At 41.5% G+C, this 15,208-nt stretch overlaps 1 protein-coding gene across 1 annotated transcript; it reads left to right on the top strand.

Moving 5' to 3' along the window:
* Positions 1–390: 390 nt before the first annotated feature.
* Positions 391–1,779, top strand: LOC110445983 (alpha-crystallin A chain-like). Its single transcript, XM_021490908.1, has one exon. It carries the CDS (start codon positions 633–635, stop codon positions 1,323–1,325), a length of 693 nt encoding a protein of 230 aa, XP_021346583.1. The 5' UTR covers positions 391–632; the 3' UTR covers positions 1,326–1,779.
* Positions 1,780–15,208: the final 13,429 nt, after the last annotated feature.

Here is a 15,208-nt window from a genome sequence, read left to right as displayed (position 1 = left end):
AGTGCAAAACACATCAGACAATGATGGTGTTGGGCCTCAAACAGGGGACGTACGTAGATCTATAGAGACGCTACATGCATAGATTGATAACGTCCGATACATATTTCTTCAAAGAGATATATCAATTGTAAGAGTAAAAGAAACGGTTAAGATAGGATTGTATTTAAATCAGGTTATCCGCACATGATTTAAATGTTTTCGTCACGAATGTTAAAGATTACGCTAAATAGGGAAAAGCTCCCCTTGACTGCCCCAGTTGTTTACATCTTAAGTGTGGCGCATTTCTCCAATGAGTGTTGTTCTACCCAAAATAGCCTATGAGGGATGAGTCAAAAGGAATCCCCACTAAGTTCGTTTCGTAGCGTTCGCTGTGTATAAATAGGGCTCCAAACAGGCATCAAGTATCAAACTCCAGCGATCGGGCGATCAAATCAGATTAGATAAACAGGGGTTGTACTGCACGTGCTCGCGTAGTGTGTATACATACTAACAGACAACGCGCGCATCTCGTTGGTAATTATATGTACATCAGCGCAGCTAGCCAGCATCATTTTTACATATATTGGTGAACACTGCAGTAACCCGAAGACCATTTTTCCAGTTATTGATTGAATTCTTCATTAAGCTCCAAGATGGATCTTTTGAAAAGCGATTTTTTCGACAACAATTTCCCGGAAATGAGCTCAATGGATAAGGAGTTCGGGACCATGGGCTCTTCTGTAACTTCCATGAGCTCAACCACAACGATGAAGAGCTCAAATTCAAAATTCGACAGTGGCATGGGGAATCTGGGTGCATGTGATTCCCTCATGGGAGCCGGTATCGGTGGTGGAAGACTGGTGCCGACCAGATTTTTCGACTGGAATTTTTTTGATCGGCAAAAATCAATGTTCTCAGACATAAGCACGGAATTTGACAACGATTTCGGAAAATTTGATATGGAATTAGAAAGCATGAGGAAAAGTATGTTCCGATTTGACGGGGACCCGGTGTTGAAGGTCGAACAGCCATATGTTGAAAGCAGATCCGGAAGTAAAAAATTATCTTTGACCTTTGATGTAAGCGGATACAAACCGGAAAACATTCACATCAAGACGGTGGATAGCATGCTCACTGTACACGCCAAGCATGAAGAGAAGACAGCAGAAACGTCGGTTTACCGTGAATTCACGAAGTCATACACTCTCCCGAAGGCTGTTGACCCTCTGGCATTGACTTCTTCGCTTTCAGCCGACGGCGTACTCAGCATCGAGGCCCCAGCCCCCCGCGAAGTTGTGGCTAAGAAGGAGCGCTTCGTTCCCATCGAACTTCTCAAGCCCTTGTGAAAATAGGTAACACCTACACTGACTTCGTATTTATGTGATGTGCGTGTCATCTGTACAGTATTGTAAATAATTTAAATGCCTTTTTAAAAAAATGAAAACATCTGAGAATTATGGATGACAGTTACATTGTTGCGGATATGTGAACCGGGCGAATCTTTGGTACTCTATATGATTTAAATATTCGGATTTATATTCGTTTTCGACTTGAGTGACGTTTATATTTATATAATTATTTTAGCCAGTGGACGCAAACGTTTTGAAATAGCTAAAATCAAGTGGAACATTCCATGTGTATTAAGTGACGGATGGGACACTGTGTTCTGTTGTAAGGTATGATACCGTCTGTCGTACAACGATCCTTGTTGTTGTTTATTTTGCATTTTGTTTGTGTACAGGAAAGTGCACATTCCCTCGTTTTGTATTTTATAATTCATTAAATATTCTTTTAGTTTGTTAAATGGTATTCTTGTTTTATTTGTTGATAACATTTGAGAGTGGTATAGCGCAAAGACCCTCTGTATTTCACTGTAACATTATAAAATAATCTTACACTATGACATATATACTACTCTTAAGGAACATTATATATTGTTATCTGTACTTTTGACTTTTTACATGTAATTGTGGTCGAACAAATCACACACAAGGAGATCGATAGAATCAAGTATATTTTGTTCGATTGCATAATTTCAGTCAAGTCTGTGAATTAATATTATTCGTTTGTGGCCGATAACATTGCTCCCTTGGATTCAAACGTGAAGTAATACTGTATAATCTAAAGAGACACTGGTTGACGTTAGAGCAGACATTTAAATGTTGTATGATATCGGATATAATTATTTATATAAAGACCGCGGGCTCTTACCATCGGAATTACTGTTTCAATTATTGATTACACATTACATCTCCAGTACACACGCAGGCATACACACATAGGGATACATTAGCCAGGTGGCATAGGACTAGTAGTTAGACTGATAATGCAGCTCATGCGAATTCCTCAAAGTTGTATCGATTTGATAAATATGCTAATTGTATTGGTTGTATAAAGTAAATAGCTGTGTACTATAAAGCGCTTTAGAGTAAATAATTCTAGCTAGATAGGGCGCTATATCAAATGTTTATTATTATTATTATTGCAATACGGCAATAGTTTAAGTTCTATCTAAATGCCCATATTTAAAAAGCACCTGAAGCTATGATTAATTATTGTTGGTAAAGTAACTGAATAGTAATCATTACTACATGTATCGATCATAAAAAAAATCATGGAAGCTATGAACATCTCCAGCCCCTGTTATGTATCCCAGAAGTTATTAATGCTGGTTATGATATTAAGTTCATGTAACGTGAATAAATAAAAAAATTACTAACACATGTGATCACAGTAATTACTATCTCTCACGCAACAGTTTATATTGGAAAACGCTGACACAATTTCTTCTTCATTTAATTTAATTTCATATATGCTATAAAAATGTCCCAAATAGTTCACAAAACAGTATTGAACATATATAGTTACTCATTAACAGAACATTAAACCGCCGGTGTGTAAGCCCACTTGTATTACTAACGTGTTGAGTCAAGTATGGAATGTATATATTGTACATTGTATTCCTGGTACGTAGTTCAGATAAAGATTGTTTTGTTAACCACACAAAACAGGGATTGTTTGTGTAAATTTGAAAGACAGCGTACTTTTGTTTTTATTATATATTTGGAAATCGAAAAAAGGGGGTGAGGTAGGTTATAAATGTAACATAATAATAACAGATGTCGCCCTGATAAAATACTAGCCGCTTCCTGCCAACTCGGCTAGGGAGAATGTCTCTGGCTTATTCGATAGAGCACAAGACAACTTGTAGTAGTAAACCATAGGTCTCGGGTTCGATTCCTAGTGGAGGCATTGGAAAACTAATGGCTTCGGTTACACCTCTCTTTAGCTCATTCATTAAGGCGTAAGACTAGTAAATCTGAGGTCATGGGTTCAATCCCTAGTGGGGGCATCACAAACCTTATGACCTATGTTATATAGACACGGAGTCCAATTACTGACATGCTACACACTTCTTTTATTCAATTATTACGAGATGTCACTAAACGTTTTAATTTTTCGTTATAGAGAATTAAATAATATTTCGACAACACGAAATAAAAGGAATGTGAACCATGTCGTCAGTAGACGAGTTTGTATTAATATATGGAACTGATGCTATTTTTTTCATTTGCGATCAGGGCCCCTTAGTTCAAAAGATTATTAGCGTCATCAGTGATTAGCGCTGATTATACTTCATGTGTGTTTACAACTCTTCAGATATCAAATATTTAGTAGAGTGAATTTACATGCAAAGTTGTGAGATTTTACCTTATATATTGACGAAAATATTAAAAGGTTGAAAAATGTCGTTAAACGGTGATTAAGATAACCACTTCTTGAACAACTGGGCCCTGATATCAATATCCGTATCAAACGTGTCACAACGCTATAAAGCCTGCGTACCTTATACAAACATAAGTGTCGTAAACCAAGTCATAGTCGAGTGAAAGGCGTTAGTGTTATGTGGCGACCACAGGAGTAGCGTAGTACCAGCTATTTCACAACATCTGTTTAGGGGATAACTCATTACCTAGCTGGTTGGGGAGGGTGTGAATTGTTAATAATATTGGTATTCTCGACATTTTTACAGCGTTGGTCTTATACACCATGTTGGGCCTATTCGTTTATGCGAATGTACAACATTTTTGGATAAAAATCCTGGCAGAACTGCATATACAGGCCATGCAAGGCTTTATCAAGGCCCGCAGCATGTAAGCAGCATCAGATTACTAGTTCCGAACTTATTTCATAAACGAACAACACTGGTCCAACCGGTCCAACAGTTTGAATAGCGATAAACGAATGCACCCCTGGTGTTCAAGGAACGTCATACCCAAATAACACGTGGTTTCATGAACGTTTCCTAATCTATTGGAATTACACTTTTATTTTAAGGAAGACCCCGCTGAAGTTAAGGCTAATCTCCACGAGATTAGTTTGCTAAAGGAAAATAATGAACGTTCGTGAACATGGCGATATGGTCACACAAACGGACACTTGAATACATATCCTTGTCACTCTTCACTTTACATTTTGTATCTACTGCATGTGATATACATCCATGAAATAGTTTTCAACAGGGTCAATATATCGTAAAACATCTATATTAAATCTTTAATGTTGTTTTTGATCTTCGGTTCAAGTGGGAAACATTTTAAATGGGTTCAATTAATGTCTTTTAGGACATTTATAAAAATATCATCCGGACGATGTCGGCACTTTGAAAAAATCGCCCGTTACAAGCTATTGATAGTTGTAAACTCATATACTAGTGCAAAGTTAGTTCCAGGCACTGTGGTAAATGGTGTTTAAAGTTAGAATAAATAAAGATAAAAAAAATCCATAATAACAACGCTTCAATTTGCAGCAAAAGGACAAGAAAATAGGCGAACCAAAGAGACACCAGTTTCAGTTCAGTTTCTTTATTTCCGAGAGCCATCCGACTCATAGTTTACCAAACAATCAAATGTAAGAGCAGACGGCACCGTAAGACCTTCTATAAGCACTTCCTTTGTATATTAAAGATGTGACAAACGTCTTGGTGTTTTCTGGTTAGAAAAGGAGGTATTAACGTGACACATTATATATCACTCAGGTACAAAGTCTCTAATCATGGTCGCGACCATATACTGAAGTGTGTCTTGTATACTGTCGTGTCTCCAGTAGACAGTACATTGTTATGTCTCCGGTAGACAGTACACTGGTATGTCTCCGGTAGACAGTACACTGTTGTGTCTCCGATAGACAGTACACTGTTATGTCTCCGGTAGACCGTACACAGTCGTGTCTCCGGTAGACCGTACACTGTTGTGTCTCCGGTAGACAATACATTATTATGTCTCCGGTAGACAGTATACTGTCGTGTCTCCAGTAGACTGTACACTGTCGTGTCTCCAGTAGACCGTACACTGTCGTATCTCCAGTAGACAGTACACTGTCGTGTTTCCAGTAGACCGTACACTGTTGTGTCTCCGGTAGACAGTACACTGTTATGTCTCCGGTAGACCGTACATTATTATGTCTCCGGTAGACAGTATACTGTCGTGTCTCCAGTAGACTGTACACTGTCGTGTCTCCGGTAGACAGTATACTGTCGTGTCTCCAGTAGACCGTACACTGTCGTGTCTCCAGTAGACCGTACACACTGTCGTGTCTCCGGTAGACAGTACACTGTCGTGTCTCCAGCAGACAGTACACTGTCGTGTCTCCAGTAGACCGTACACTGTCGTGTCTCTAGTAGACAGAACACTGTCGTGTCTCCAGTAGACAGTACACTGTCGTGTCTCCAGTAGACAGTACACACTGTCGTGTCTCCAGTAGACAGTACACACTGTCGTGTCTCCAGTAGACTGTACACACTGTCGTGTCTCCGGTAGACAGTACACACTGTCGTGTCTCCTGTAGACAGTATACTGTCGTGTCTCCAGTAGACTCTACACTGTTGTGTCTCCGGTAGACAGTATACTGTCGTGTCTCTAGTAGACAGTACACTGTCGTGTCTCCAGTAGACCGTACACTGTCGTGTCTCCAGTAGACAGTATACACTGTCGCGTCTCCAGTAGACAGTACACACTGTCGTGTCTCCAGTAGACAGTACACTGTCGTGTCTCCAGTAGACCGTACACTGTTGTGTCTCCAGTAGACAGTATACTGTCGTGTCTCTAGTAGACAGTACACTGTCGTGTCTCCAGTAGACCGTACACTGTTGTGTCTCCGGTAGACAGTACATTATTATGTCTCCGGTAGACAGTACACTGTCGTGTCTCTAGTAGACAGTACACTGTCGTGTCTCCAGTAGACCGTACACTGTCGTGTCTCCTGTAGACCGTACGCTGCCGTGTCTCCAGTAGACAGTATACTGTCGTGTCTCCTGTAGACAGTACACTGTTGTGTCCCCGGTAGACACTACACTGTCGTGTCTCCAGTAGACCGTACACTGTCGTGTCTCCGGTAGACAGTACACTGTCGTGTCTCCGGTAGACCGTACACTGTCGTGTCTCCGGTAGACCGTACACTGTTGTCTCTCTGGTAGATCGTACACTGTTGTGTATCTAGTAGACAGTACACTGTCGTGTTCCCGGTAGACAGTACACTGTTATGTCTCCGGTAGACCGTATACTGTTATGTCTCCGGTAGACAGAACACTGTTGTGTCTCCGGTAGACCGTACACTGTTGTGTCTCCGGTAGACAGTACATTGTCGTGTCTCCGGTAGACAGTACATTGTTATGTCTCCGGTAGACCGTACACTGTTGTGTCTCCGGTAGACAGTACACTGTCGTGTCTCCGGTAGACAGTACATTGTTATGTCTCCGGTAGACCGTACACTGTTGTGTCTCCGGTAGACAGTACTCTGTCGTGTCCCCGGTAGACAGTACACTGTCGTGTCCCCGGTAGACAGTACACTATCGTGTCTCCGGTAGACCGTACACTGTCGTGTTTCCGATAGACAGTACACTGTCGTGTCTCCGGTAGACCGTACACTGTCGTGCCTCCGGTAGACCGTACACTGTTGTGTATCCGATAGACAGTACACACTGCCGTGTCTCCGGTAGACCGTACATTGTTGTGTCTCCGGTAGACAGTACACTGTCGTGTCTCTGATTGACTGTATACTGTTGTGTCTCCGGTAGACCGTACTGTGTAGTCTAATCATGGGTGCGACCATATACTGAAGTGTGTCTTGTATACTGTCGTGTCTCCAGTAGACAGTACATTGTTATGTCTCCGGTAGACAGTACACTGGTATGTCTCCGGTAGACAGTACACTGTTGTGTCTCCGCTAGACCGTACACTGTTGTGTCTCTGGTAGACCGTACACTGTTGTGTCCCCGGTAGACCGTACACTGTCGTGTCTACGGTAGACCGTACACTGTCATGTCTCATGTAGACAGTACATTGTCGTGTCTCCGGTAGACAGTATACTGTCGTGTTTCCGGCAGACCGTACATTGTTGTGTCTCCGGTAGACAGTACACTGTCGTGTCTCTGATTGACTGTATACTGTTGTGTCTCCGGTAGACCGTACTGTGTAGTCTAATCATGGGTGCGACCATATACTGAAGTGTGTCTTGTATACTGTCGTGTCTCCAGTAGACAGTACATTGTTATGTCTCCGGTAGACAGTACACTGGTATGTCTCCGGTAGACAGTACACTGTTGTGTCTCCGCTAGACCGTACACTGTTGTGTCTCTGGTAGACCGTACACTGTTGTGTCCCCGGTAGACCGTACACTGTCGTGTCTACGGTAGACCGTACACTGTCATGTCTCATGTAGACAGTACATTGTCGTGTCTGCTGTAGACAGTATACTGTCGTGTTTCCGGTAGACCGTACTGTGTAGTGTCTACGGTAGACCGTACACTATCGTGTCTGCTGTAAACAGTACACTATCGCGTATCCTGTATACCGTACACTGTCGTGTCGCCTGTAGACCGTACACTGTCGTTTCTCCTGAAGACAGTACACTATCGTGTATCCTGTATATCGTACACTATCGTGTCTCACGTAGACCGTGCACTGTCGTGTCTCCTACAGACAGTACACTGTCGTGTCGCTGGTAGACCGTACCCTTTTTTGTCTACGGTAGACCGTACACTGTCGTGTCTCCTATAGACCGAACACTGTCGTGTTTCAAGTAGACAGTACACTGTTTTTTTCCGTTAGACAGTACACGGTCGTGTTTCCGGTAGACAGTACATTGGTGTGTATCTAGTAGACAGTACACTGTCGTGTCTCCTGTAGAATTCACACTGCTCTGTCTTCGGTATACCGTACAATGTTGTGTCTCTTGTAGACTGTACTGTGTAGTGTCTCCGGTAGACAGTATACATTGTCGTGTCTGCTGTAGACAGTACACTATCGTGTATCCTGTATACCGTACACTGTCGTGTCGCCTGTAGGCCATACATTGTCGTGTCTACGGTAGACCGTACACTGTTGTGTCTCCGATAGACAGTATACTGTTGTGTCTCCGGTAGACCGTACTGTGTAGTGTCTACGGTAGACAGTAAACTGTCGTGTCTCTGATTGACTGTATACTGTTGTGTCTCCGGTAGACCGTACTGTGTAGTCTAATCATGTTCGCGACCATACACTGAAGTGTGTCTTGTATACTGTCGTGTCTCCAGTAGACAGTACATTGATATGTCTCCGGTAGCCAGTACACTGTTATGTCTCCGGTAGGCCGTACCCTGTTATGTCTCCGGTAGACCGTCCACTGTTGTGTCCCCGGTAGACCGTACACTGTTATGTCTCCGGTAGACAGTACACTGTTATGTCTCCGGTAGACCGTACACTGTTATGTCTCCGGTAGACCGTACACTGTTGTGTCCCCGGTAGACCGTACACTGTTGTGTACCACGCTGACCGTACACTGTTTTGTCCCCGGTAGACAGTACACTAGTACATTGTTATGTCTCCGCTAGACAGTACGCTGTTATGTCTCCGGTACACAGTCCATTGTTATGTCTCCGGGAGACAGTACACTGGTATTTGTCCGGTAGACAGTACTCTGTCGTGTCCCCGGTAGACAGTACACTGTTATGTCTCCGGTAGACAGTACATTGTTATGTCTCCGGTAGACAGTACACTGGTATGTGTCCGGTAGACAGTACACTGTTATGTCTCCGGTAGACAGTACACTGGTATGTCTCCGGTAGACCGTACACTGTTGTGTCTCTGGTAGACAGTACACTGTTGTGTCCCCGGTAGACCGTACACTGTCGTGTCTCCGGTAGACCGTACACTGTCATGTCTCATGTAGACCGTGCACTGTCGTGTCTCCTGCAGACAGTACACTGTCGTGTCGCTGGTAGACTGTACCCTTTTTTGTCTCCGGTAGACAGTACACTGTCGTGTCTCCGGTAGATAGTATACATTGTTACCTGACTCGCTATATAAATGCATATTTATCAATTTCGACTGTTTCCCAGACAATTCACCGAACGAACTATAGCTAATGTGTAGCGGAGACACAACAGTATACTGTCTATCGGAGACACTACACAGCACAGTCTACAAGAGACCCAACATTGTACGGTATAACGAAGACAGAGCAGTGTGAATTCTACAGGAGACACGACAGAGTACTGTCTACTAGATACACGCCAATGTACTGTCTACTGGACACACGACAGTGTACGGTATACAGGATACGCGATAGTGTACTGTTTACAGCAGACACGACAATGTATGGCCTACAGCAGTGTACGGTCTACCTGAAACAAAGCAGTGTACGGTCTACAGCAGACACGCCAATGTATACTGTCTCCCGGAGACACGACAGTGTCCGGTCTACAGCAGACACGCCAATGTATACTGTCTACCGGAGAAACTACACAGTATAGTCTTCAAGAGACACAAAATTGTACGGTATACCGAAGACAGAGCAGTGTAAATTCTACAGGAGACACGACAGTATACTGTCTATCGGAGACACTACACAGTACAGTCTACAAGAGACCCAACATTGTACGGTATAACGAAGACAGAGCAGTGTGAATTCTACAGGAGACACGACAGAGTACTGTCTACTAGATACACCCCAATGTCCTGTCTACCGGAAACACGAGCGTGTACTGTCTACCCGAAAAAAACAGTGTACTGTCTTCAGCAGACACGACAATGTATACTGTTTACCGGAGACACTACTGGGTTGTGTAAAAAAGAACTTTTCATAATCCATACCTACCATCTTGAAGAAAATGTTTAGAAATAACTGTAGTGTAAGGTCTACCGAAGACACAGCAGTATCCGTTCCCCAGGAGACACGACAGGGTAGTGTCTACCGGAGACACGACAGTGCACTGTCTACATGAGACATGACAGTTTACGGTCTACCGGAGATCTAACAGTGTACTGTCGTGTCTCAAGTAGACAGTACACTGCTTTGTTCCCGGTAGACCGTACACTATCGTGTCTGCTGTAGACCGTACACTGTCGTGTCTCCTGTAGACCGTACACTGTCGTGTCTCCAGTAGACAGTACACTGTCGTGTCTCCTGTGGAACGGATACTGCTGTGTCTTCGGTAGACCTTACACTGCAGTTATTTCTAAACATTTTCTTCAAGTTGGTAGGTATGGATTATGAAAAGTTCTTTTTTACACAACCCAATACAATTTTCTATGTGACGTTTCGACATGGTATTTCAGTGAGATAGCACTATACAGTCGGCGCCATATCTGCGCTATGACAAGGAGGCAATAAAACAAACATGACCCGTCTCTGGTACACAAACACACACGGAGGCAGGTCCTTAATTGATCAAAGCTGTTACAGGACGTTCAACAATATAAAACCAAGCCAATTCATTTGTGTAGTACCAAGCGGTCCTTAATCCCACACACTTCAAAAAGAGCGGTAATCGGTGTGGATGGGATCTCTTGTCTGTCAAATGTCTTCTATCAGATGGCTTTGATACTGTGGCGGTAGAACAGAACCCCTCCCGTGCAATGACAGATCATATTACAAGTAAGCTGCACACGCAATCGTGTACCTTAGTACCGGAGATACTGTCGTTTCTAATAACGGAAATACACGTTGTACTACCGACGAAACTCAAGCAGCTATACAGGTGTTTTTTTCTCTTTCTCGTCACAGCAATGTTAAACCTTTCGGCTGTACTCGAGAAATACTAATGAGCATTCGGAAAATCCTTGGCACTTTTCGAAGGAATGACGTAGATGCCTGAATGGTCGTTTTATTACTTTATATGTTGACATGTTGAAAGAGCTTGCCAAGTGATCTTGATTAGCATATAATGTAGAAATATTACAAGATTTAATCAAAACCAGATACGTCAGATTGATGTTAGGGACGAGTATCTATGAAGCAGTTGTGTTTTATACGCGCTTTCTTCTTTGAAGATAAATTGGATAACAACAACGGTTTAGATGAGTTATCAAATATTTTGCGTAATGTTATTTGGCAGACACGCGCGCTGCTGTAGGGCGCGATTATATAAGGCGTGCACGTGAGTCCGTGATCTTGCCGTCGGTTTCCTTGTTGTGTATCTACAATGCATTCTCGACACTAATCAAAGAATCTACGGAGACCCGTATTGGCCACAGGGGTTTTATAGAGCAATATGTGATGAAGGGTGCCACCATTCATCATATTAAGCTGGCTGGCTTTCAACATATACATTTCTTTCTTGTCTACGGAATTAAGCAAACCTAATGTGTTTGAACAATGATAAATAGCCAAGGTTATAGACTTGCTCAAGTCAATATATATAGGGGGAATCATCCAGATTGAATTCCAATCAACTGTAACGTAACAATAGTATTTAATTCTGTTGTTAAATTGTCCTATAATTTTCATTTTACTCAAGATTCTAAAATATATTAGTCTGAGGCTGACAAAACTGGAGACGTGATGTTTTTTTTTATCAAAACCCTGGTATTTATTTGGGGGAAAAAGGGAAGACTTTTTTATAAACTGTTTCAGTGTTGACTTTCAAAAATACGTTTTTTGTTTTCATTACTTAGTATTCAGTTTTTCACTTCAGAAATAGGATGGCCCTGGATATACGTGACAGGAAAGCCTTAACATCAAAGGGCATCTTCCAACATGATCGGAGGCTTGTCCCTCCAACTACACAGGTTCAGACTCTGAAGCAGTCGGGGAGTCAGCTATCCACTGTGTTCATACTAGTTTTTCTTTGATTACTTTGGTATAGAGTCTATCATTTTATGAAATGATATTTACATAAATTTGCTTGGGCAGTAGCATAATCGGTATCAACAATAACAGTAAAGTACGTGATAGACAAGAGGACATAATAAATAATAATAATATACAACATTTACATAGCGCCCTATATAATTTGTAAAATTACTCTAAAGCGCTTTACAACATATGGATAATAGTAATGGTTATAATTGTGAAAACAAAAACAAAGGCTTACAATCACTTTTATACATTTAAGCAAGCAATGTGCACCTGATTGAACAAATAAAAGGGAGGTATTTACATAACGTCTTTGCAAATATTCTAAAATGCAGACGTGAAGAGGTGAGTTTTGATGTCCCTCTTGAACTTAGCCAGGGTATTGGACTTTCTAATTGCAGATGGTAAGCTATTCCACAACATAGCCGAAACCCTTCCAAAGTATCTGTTTCCGTAGGTCACAGTACGAGATTTTGGGACACACAACAAAGATTCTGACTCCGACTGCAATGATCGTGACGGCTGATACGGGTAACAAGCTCCTGTATGTGCTGAGGAGCTGTTCCATTCAGTGCCTTGTATGTGTACACCAGAATTTTGTACTGCGACCTGTATCGTACATGTAACCAGTGCAACGAATAGAGCACAGGTGTGATGTGCTCTCTCTTTCGAGTACGAGTAACTAGCCGTGCTGCAGTGTTCTGGACCCTCTGCAGACGACTACTTAGGACCACCAACTTTTCTCGTTTACAGAAAGTGCTGACTGTTCCCGATTGTCAGGTTTGTTGTATTGTGTCCACAATATGTGTGACTATCATTTCACGAGGGTGTTAAAATTTACTAGATGCACTTTTTAAACTGCAATGAAATTCTTTGAAATAAAAACTATACCAATTAAAATGTGGGAAAATGTGATTTTTTTATGCCACGAGCCGAGATTGAGGTATTTATTTGCTGGATGTTGAGAACAGATGTTGTCAACTTAATGTGAACGTTATCTATAGATAATTGCCTTGATGAAGAGGCTTCCGTATAATCCATTTTTTATTTGATTGTCTTTTATCTGATCCGCTGCGAGTAATGTACGCACAAATGAAAAAAAGGTGGTTATAACGAATAACGGTCAAACTTTACTTTGCTGGTAAGAACAATATATATATATATATGATGGTTCAATATATACGGCGCCGACAGTCTGCTTTCTAACAGACAATAAAAACACAACCTCTGTATACACGTAGTAAGGGCCTATCAGACGAACACATGCAGGAATGTAATACGGTAATTCGTTTTCGAAATAAACGAGACTAACAGACCACAAAAATGAAGAGTAAGATTTTGCAGATGAAAACAGCTCAATAACATCGCTACCTGTGTGTACGATGGTAAACAAACCGACAAATATGATTGTGTTTGTAGACTAGTAATGATGAACGTTTAGTTGAAGCGGTCATGTTCTACCGGATACTCGTTCACGTCTTATGAAGCACGTCTCGTAAAATCTCAACATACCTACCATTTATTTCGACACTGTTAAACACTATATACCATAACAGACAGAGTATTTTATACAGTTGTCAGAATTATACGTTTGACAATATCATTCTTCATTCCGGATTCTTTATTACTTTTTGGCAGAAAAGTAGCTAGATTACAATGCATAATCAAACTACAGGATATGTATAACACTAATTAGTATTACGTTGTGGCCGTAATCAAAATAATGGCACACTCCGTTTTTACAATGGTGCCTTATCATACAGTTACAGAGTACAGGATCAGTATATAAACCTGTGTAATATCCATGATCAGGGGCTGGGTTGATAAGCCTTGACACGAGTGCTGTTAATTAGTACTGTCGTAATGGATAATTACTTGACATTACAATTAGTCTATAACATCTCGGAGTGGTAACCACCTTTATTCTGAAAGCAGCTTTATCATAAATATACAAATATTGCTATCACATCTCGTAGTAAACCACCTTTTTCTGAAGGAAGTTATATCATAGCTATGCAACCATAATCATTGTGATGAAAGTATCATACCGATCATTATTATTTCAGTATTGTTTCGGGTCCACTACACTGATAAATCAAAACGGGCACTGTTAGAGCTCATCAGATACATATAGGGAATGATCGGGGAACTGAAGTTTAGGAAGGGGAGTTTGACAGGTTGTACGGTATTAGATACAGGAAGTGCGGTCTTAGCTATCGCTGTGGTGAGATATCAAGAGTACCGTGCATAGTGAGACATCGGTCATACTGAGCCATCACTAGTACAGATAGTGTAACCAAAGCATGTAGACTTACGCGTATTGAAGTTGAAGGACATACACACGCGGACGATCGCTCGCTACCATCTCTCTATGTATGGAAGTAAGCAGAAACTACTCCCACAATGCATTTTTCTATCCAACCAATCGCATGAATGAAGTTGGGCACGTGAGCCTTTTAATGTGAATGCTTTATAAACAAGAGGCCTAGAGGGCCTGTATCGCTCACATGGCTATTTGAGCAGTCATGGGAAAATATTCTCATTAAAAGTGCTTTTGCATATATTGAGTCTCCTTGGTTTAAGAATGTTACAGACTAAATGAAACTGTATATTACTCTTTACCAGCACGCTACTGATCTAATAACATCACACAGGGTCTCCTGGTATTGCGAAAGAAATGTATTAACTTTTGACCGTGAAAGCAGGTTAAGGTAATTTATTTGCGGAACAGTTAATAGCACTCTTTCCCATGTACCTACTGACCAAGTATCAGTAATCTGGGCCTCCTGGTTATTCAGAAGAAGATGTTTCAGGGGCTTTAACATTTTTCCTCATGTGACCTTGAAAGTAGGCCAAGGTCACTTATTTGTGGTAAAGTTATAGCACTTCATGCCAGGTTAATTCTGGCCAAATATCATTACTCTGGGCCTTCTGGTTATTCAGGAGAAGTTGTTTAAAGGTTTTTACATATTAAACCCTTGTGACATTGAAAGAAGGTCATGGTCATTTTTTTAGGAAACTTTATAGCACTCTGCCCAAGGTATCTACTGGCCAAATATCATGGCCCTAGGTTCTCCGGATCTCAAGAAGAAGTCGTTTAAAGAAAAAGTTGACG

This window comes from Mizuhopecten yessoensis, unplaced genomic scaffold, assembly GCF_002113885.1.
Source record: "Mizuhopecten yessoensis strain PY_sf001 unplaced genomic scaffold, ASM211388v2 scaffold267, whole genome shotgun sequence".
NCBI classification, from domain to species: domain Eukaryota; kingdom Metazoa; phylum Mollusca; class Bivalvia; order Pectinida; family Pectinidae; genus Mizuhopecten; species Mizuhopecten yessoensis.
This window is presented reverse-complemented; position numbering and strand designations above follow the sequence as displayed.

Coding starts and splice junctions, on each gene's coding strand:
- LOC110445983 (XM_021490908.1), top strand. CDS start 633: ATGGATCTTTTGAAAAGCGATTTTTTCGACAACAATTTCCCGGAAATG.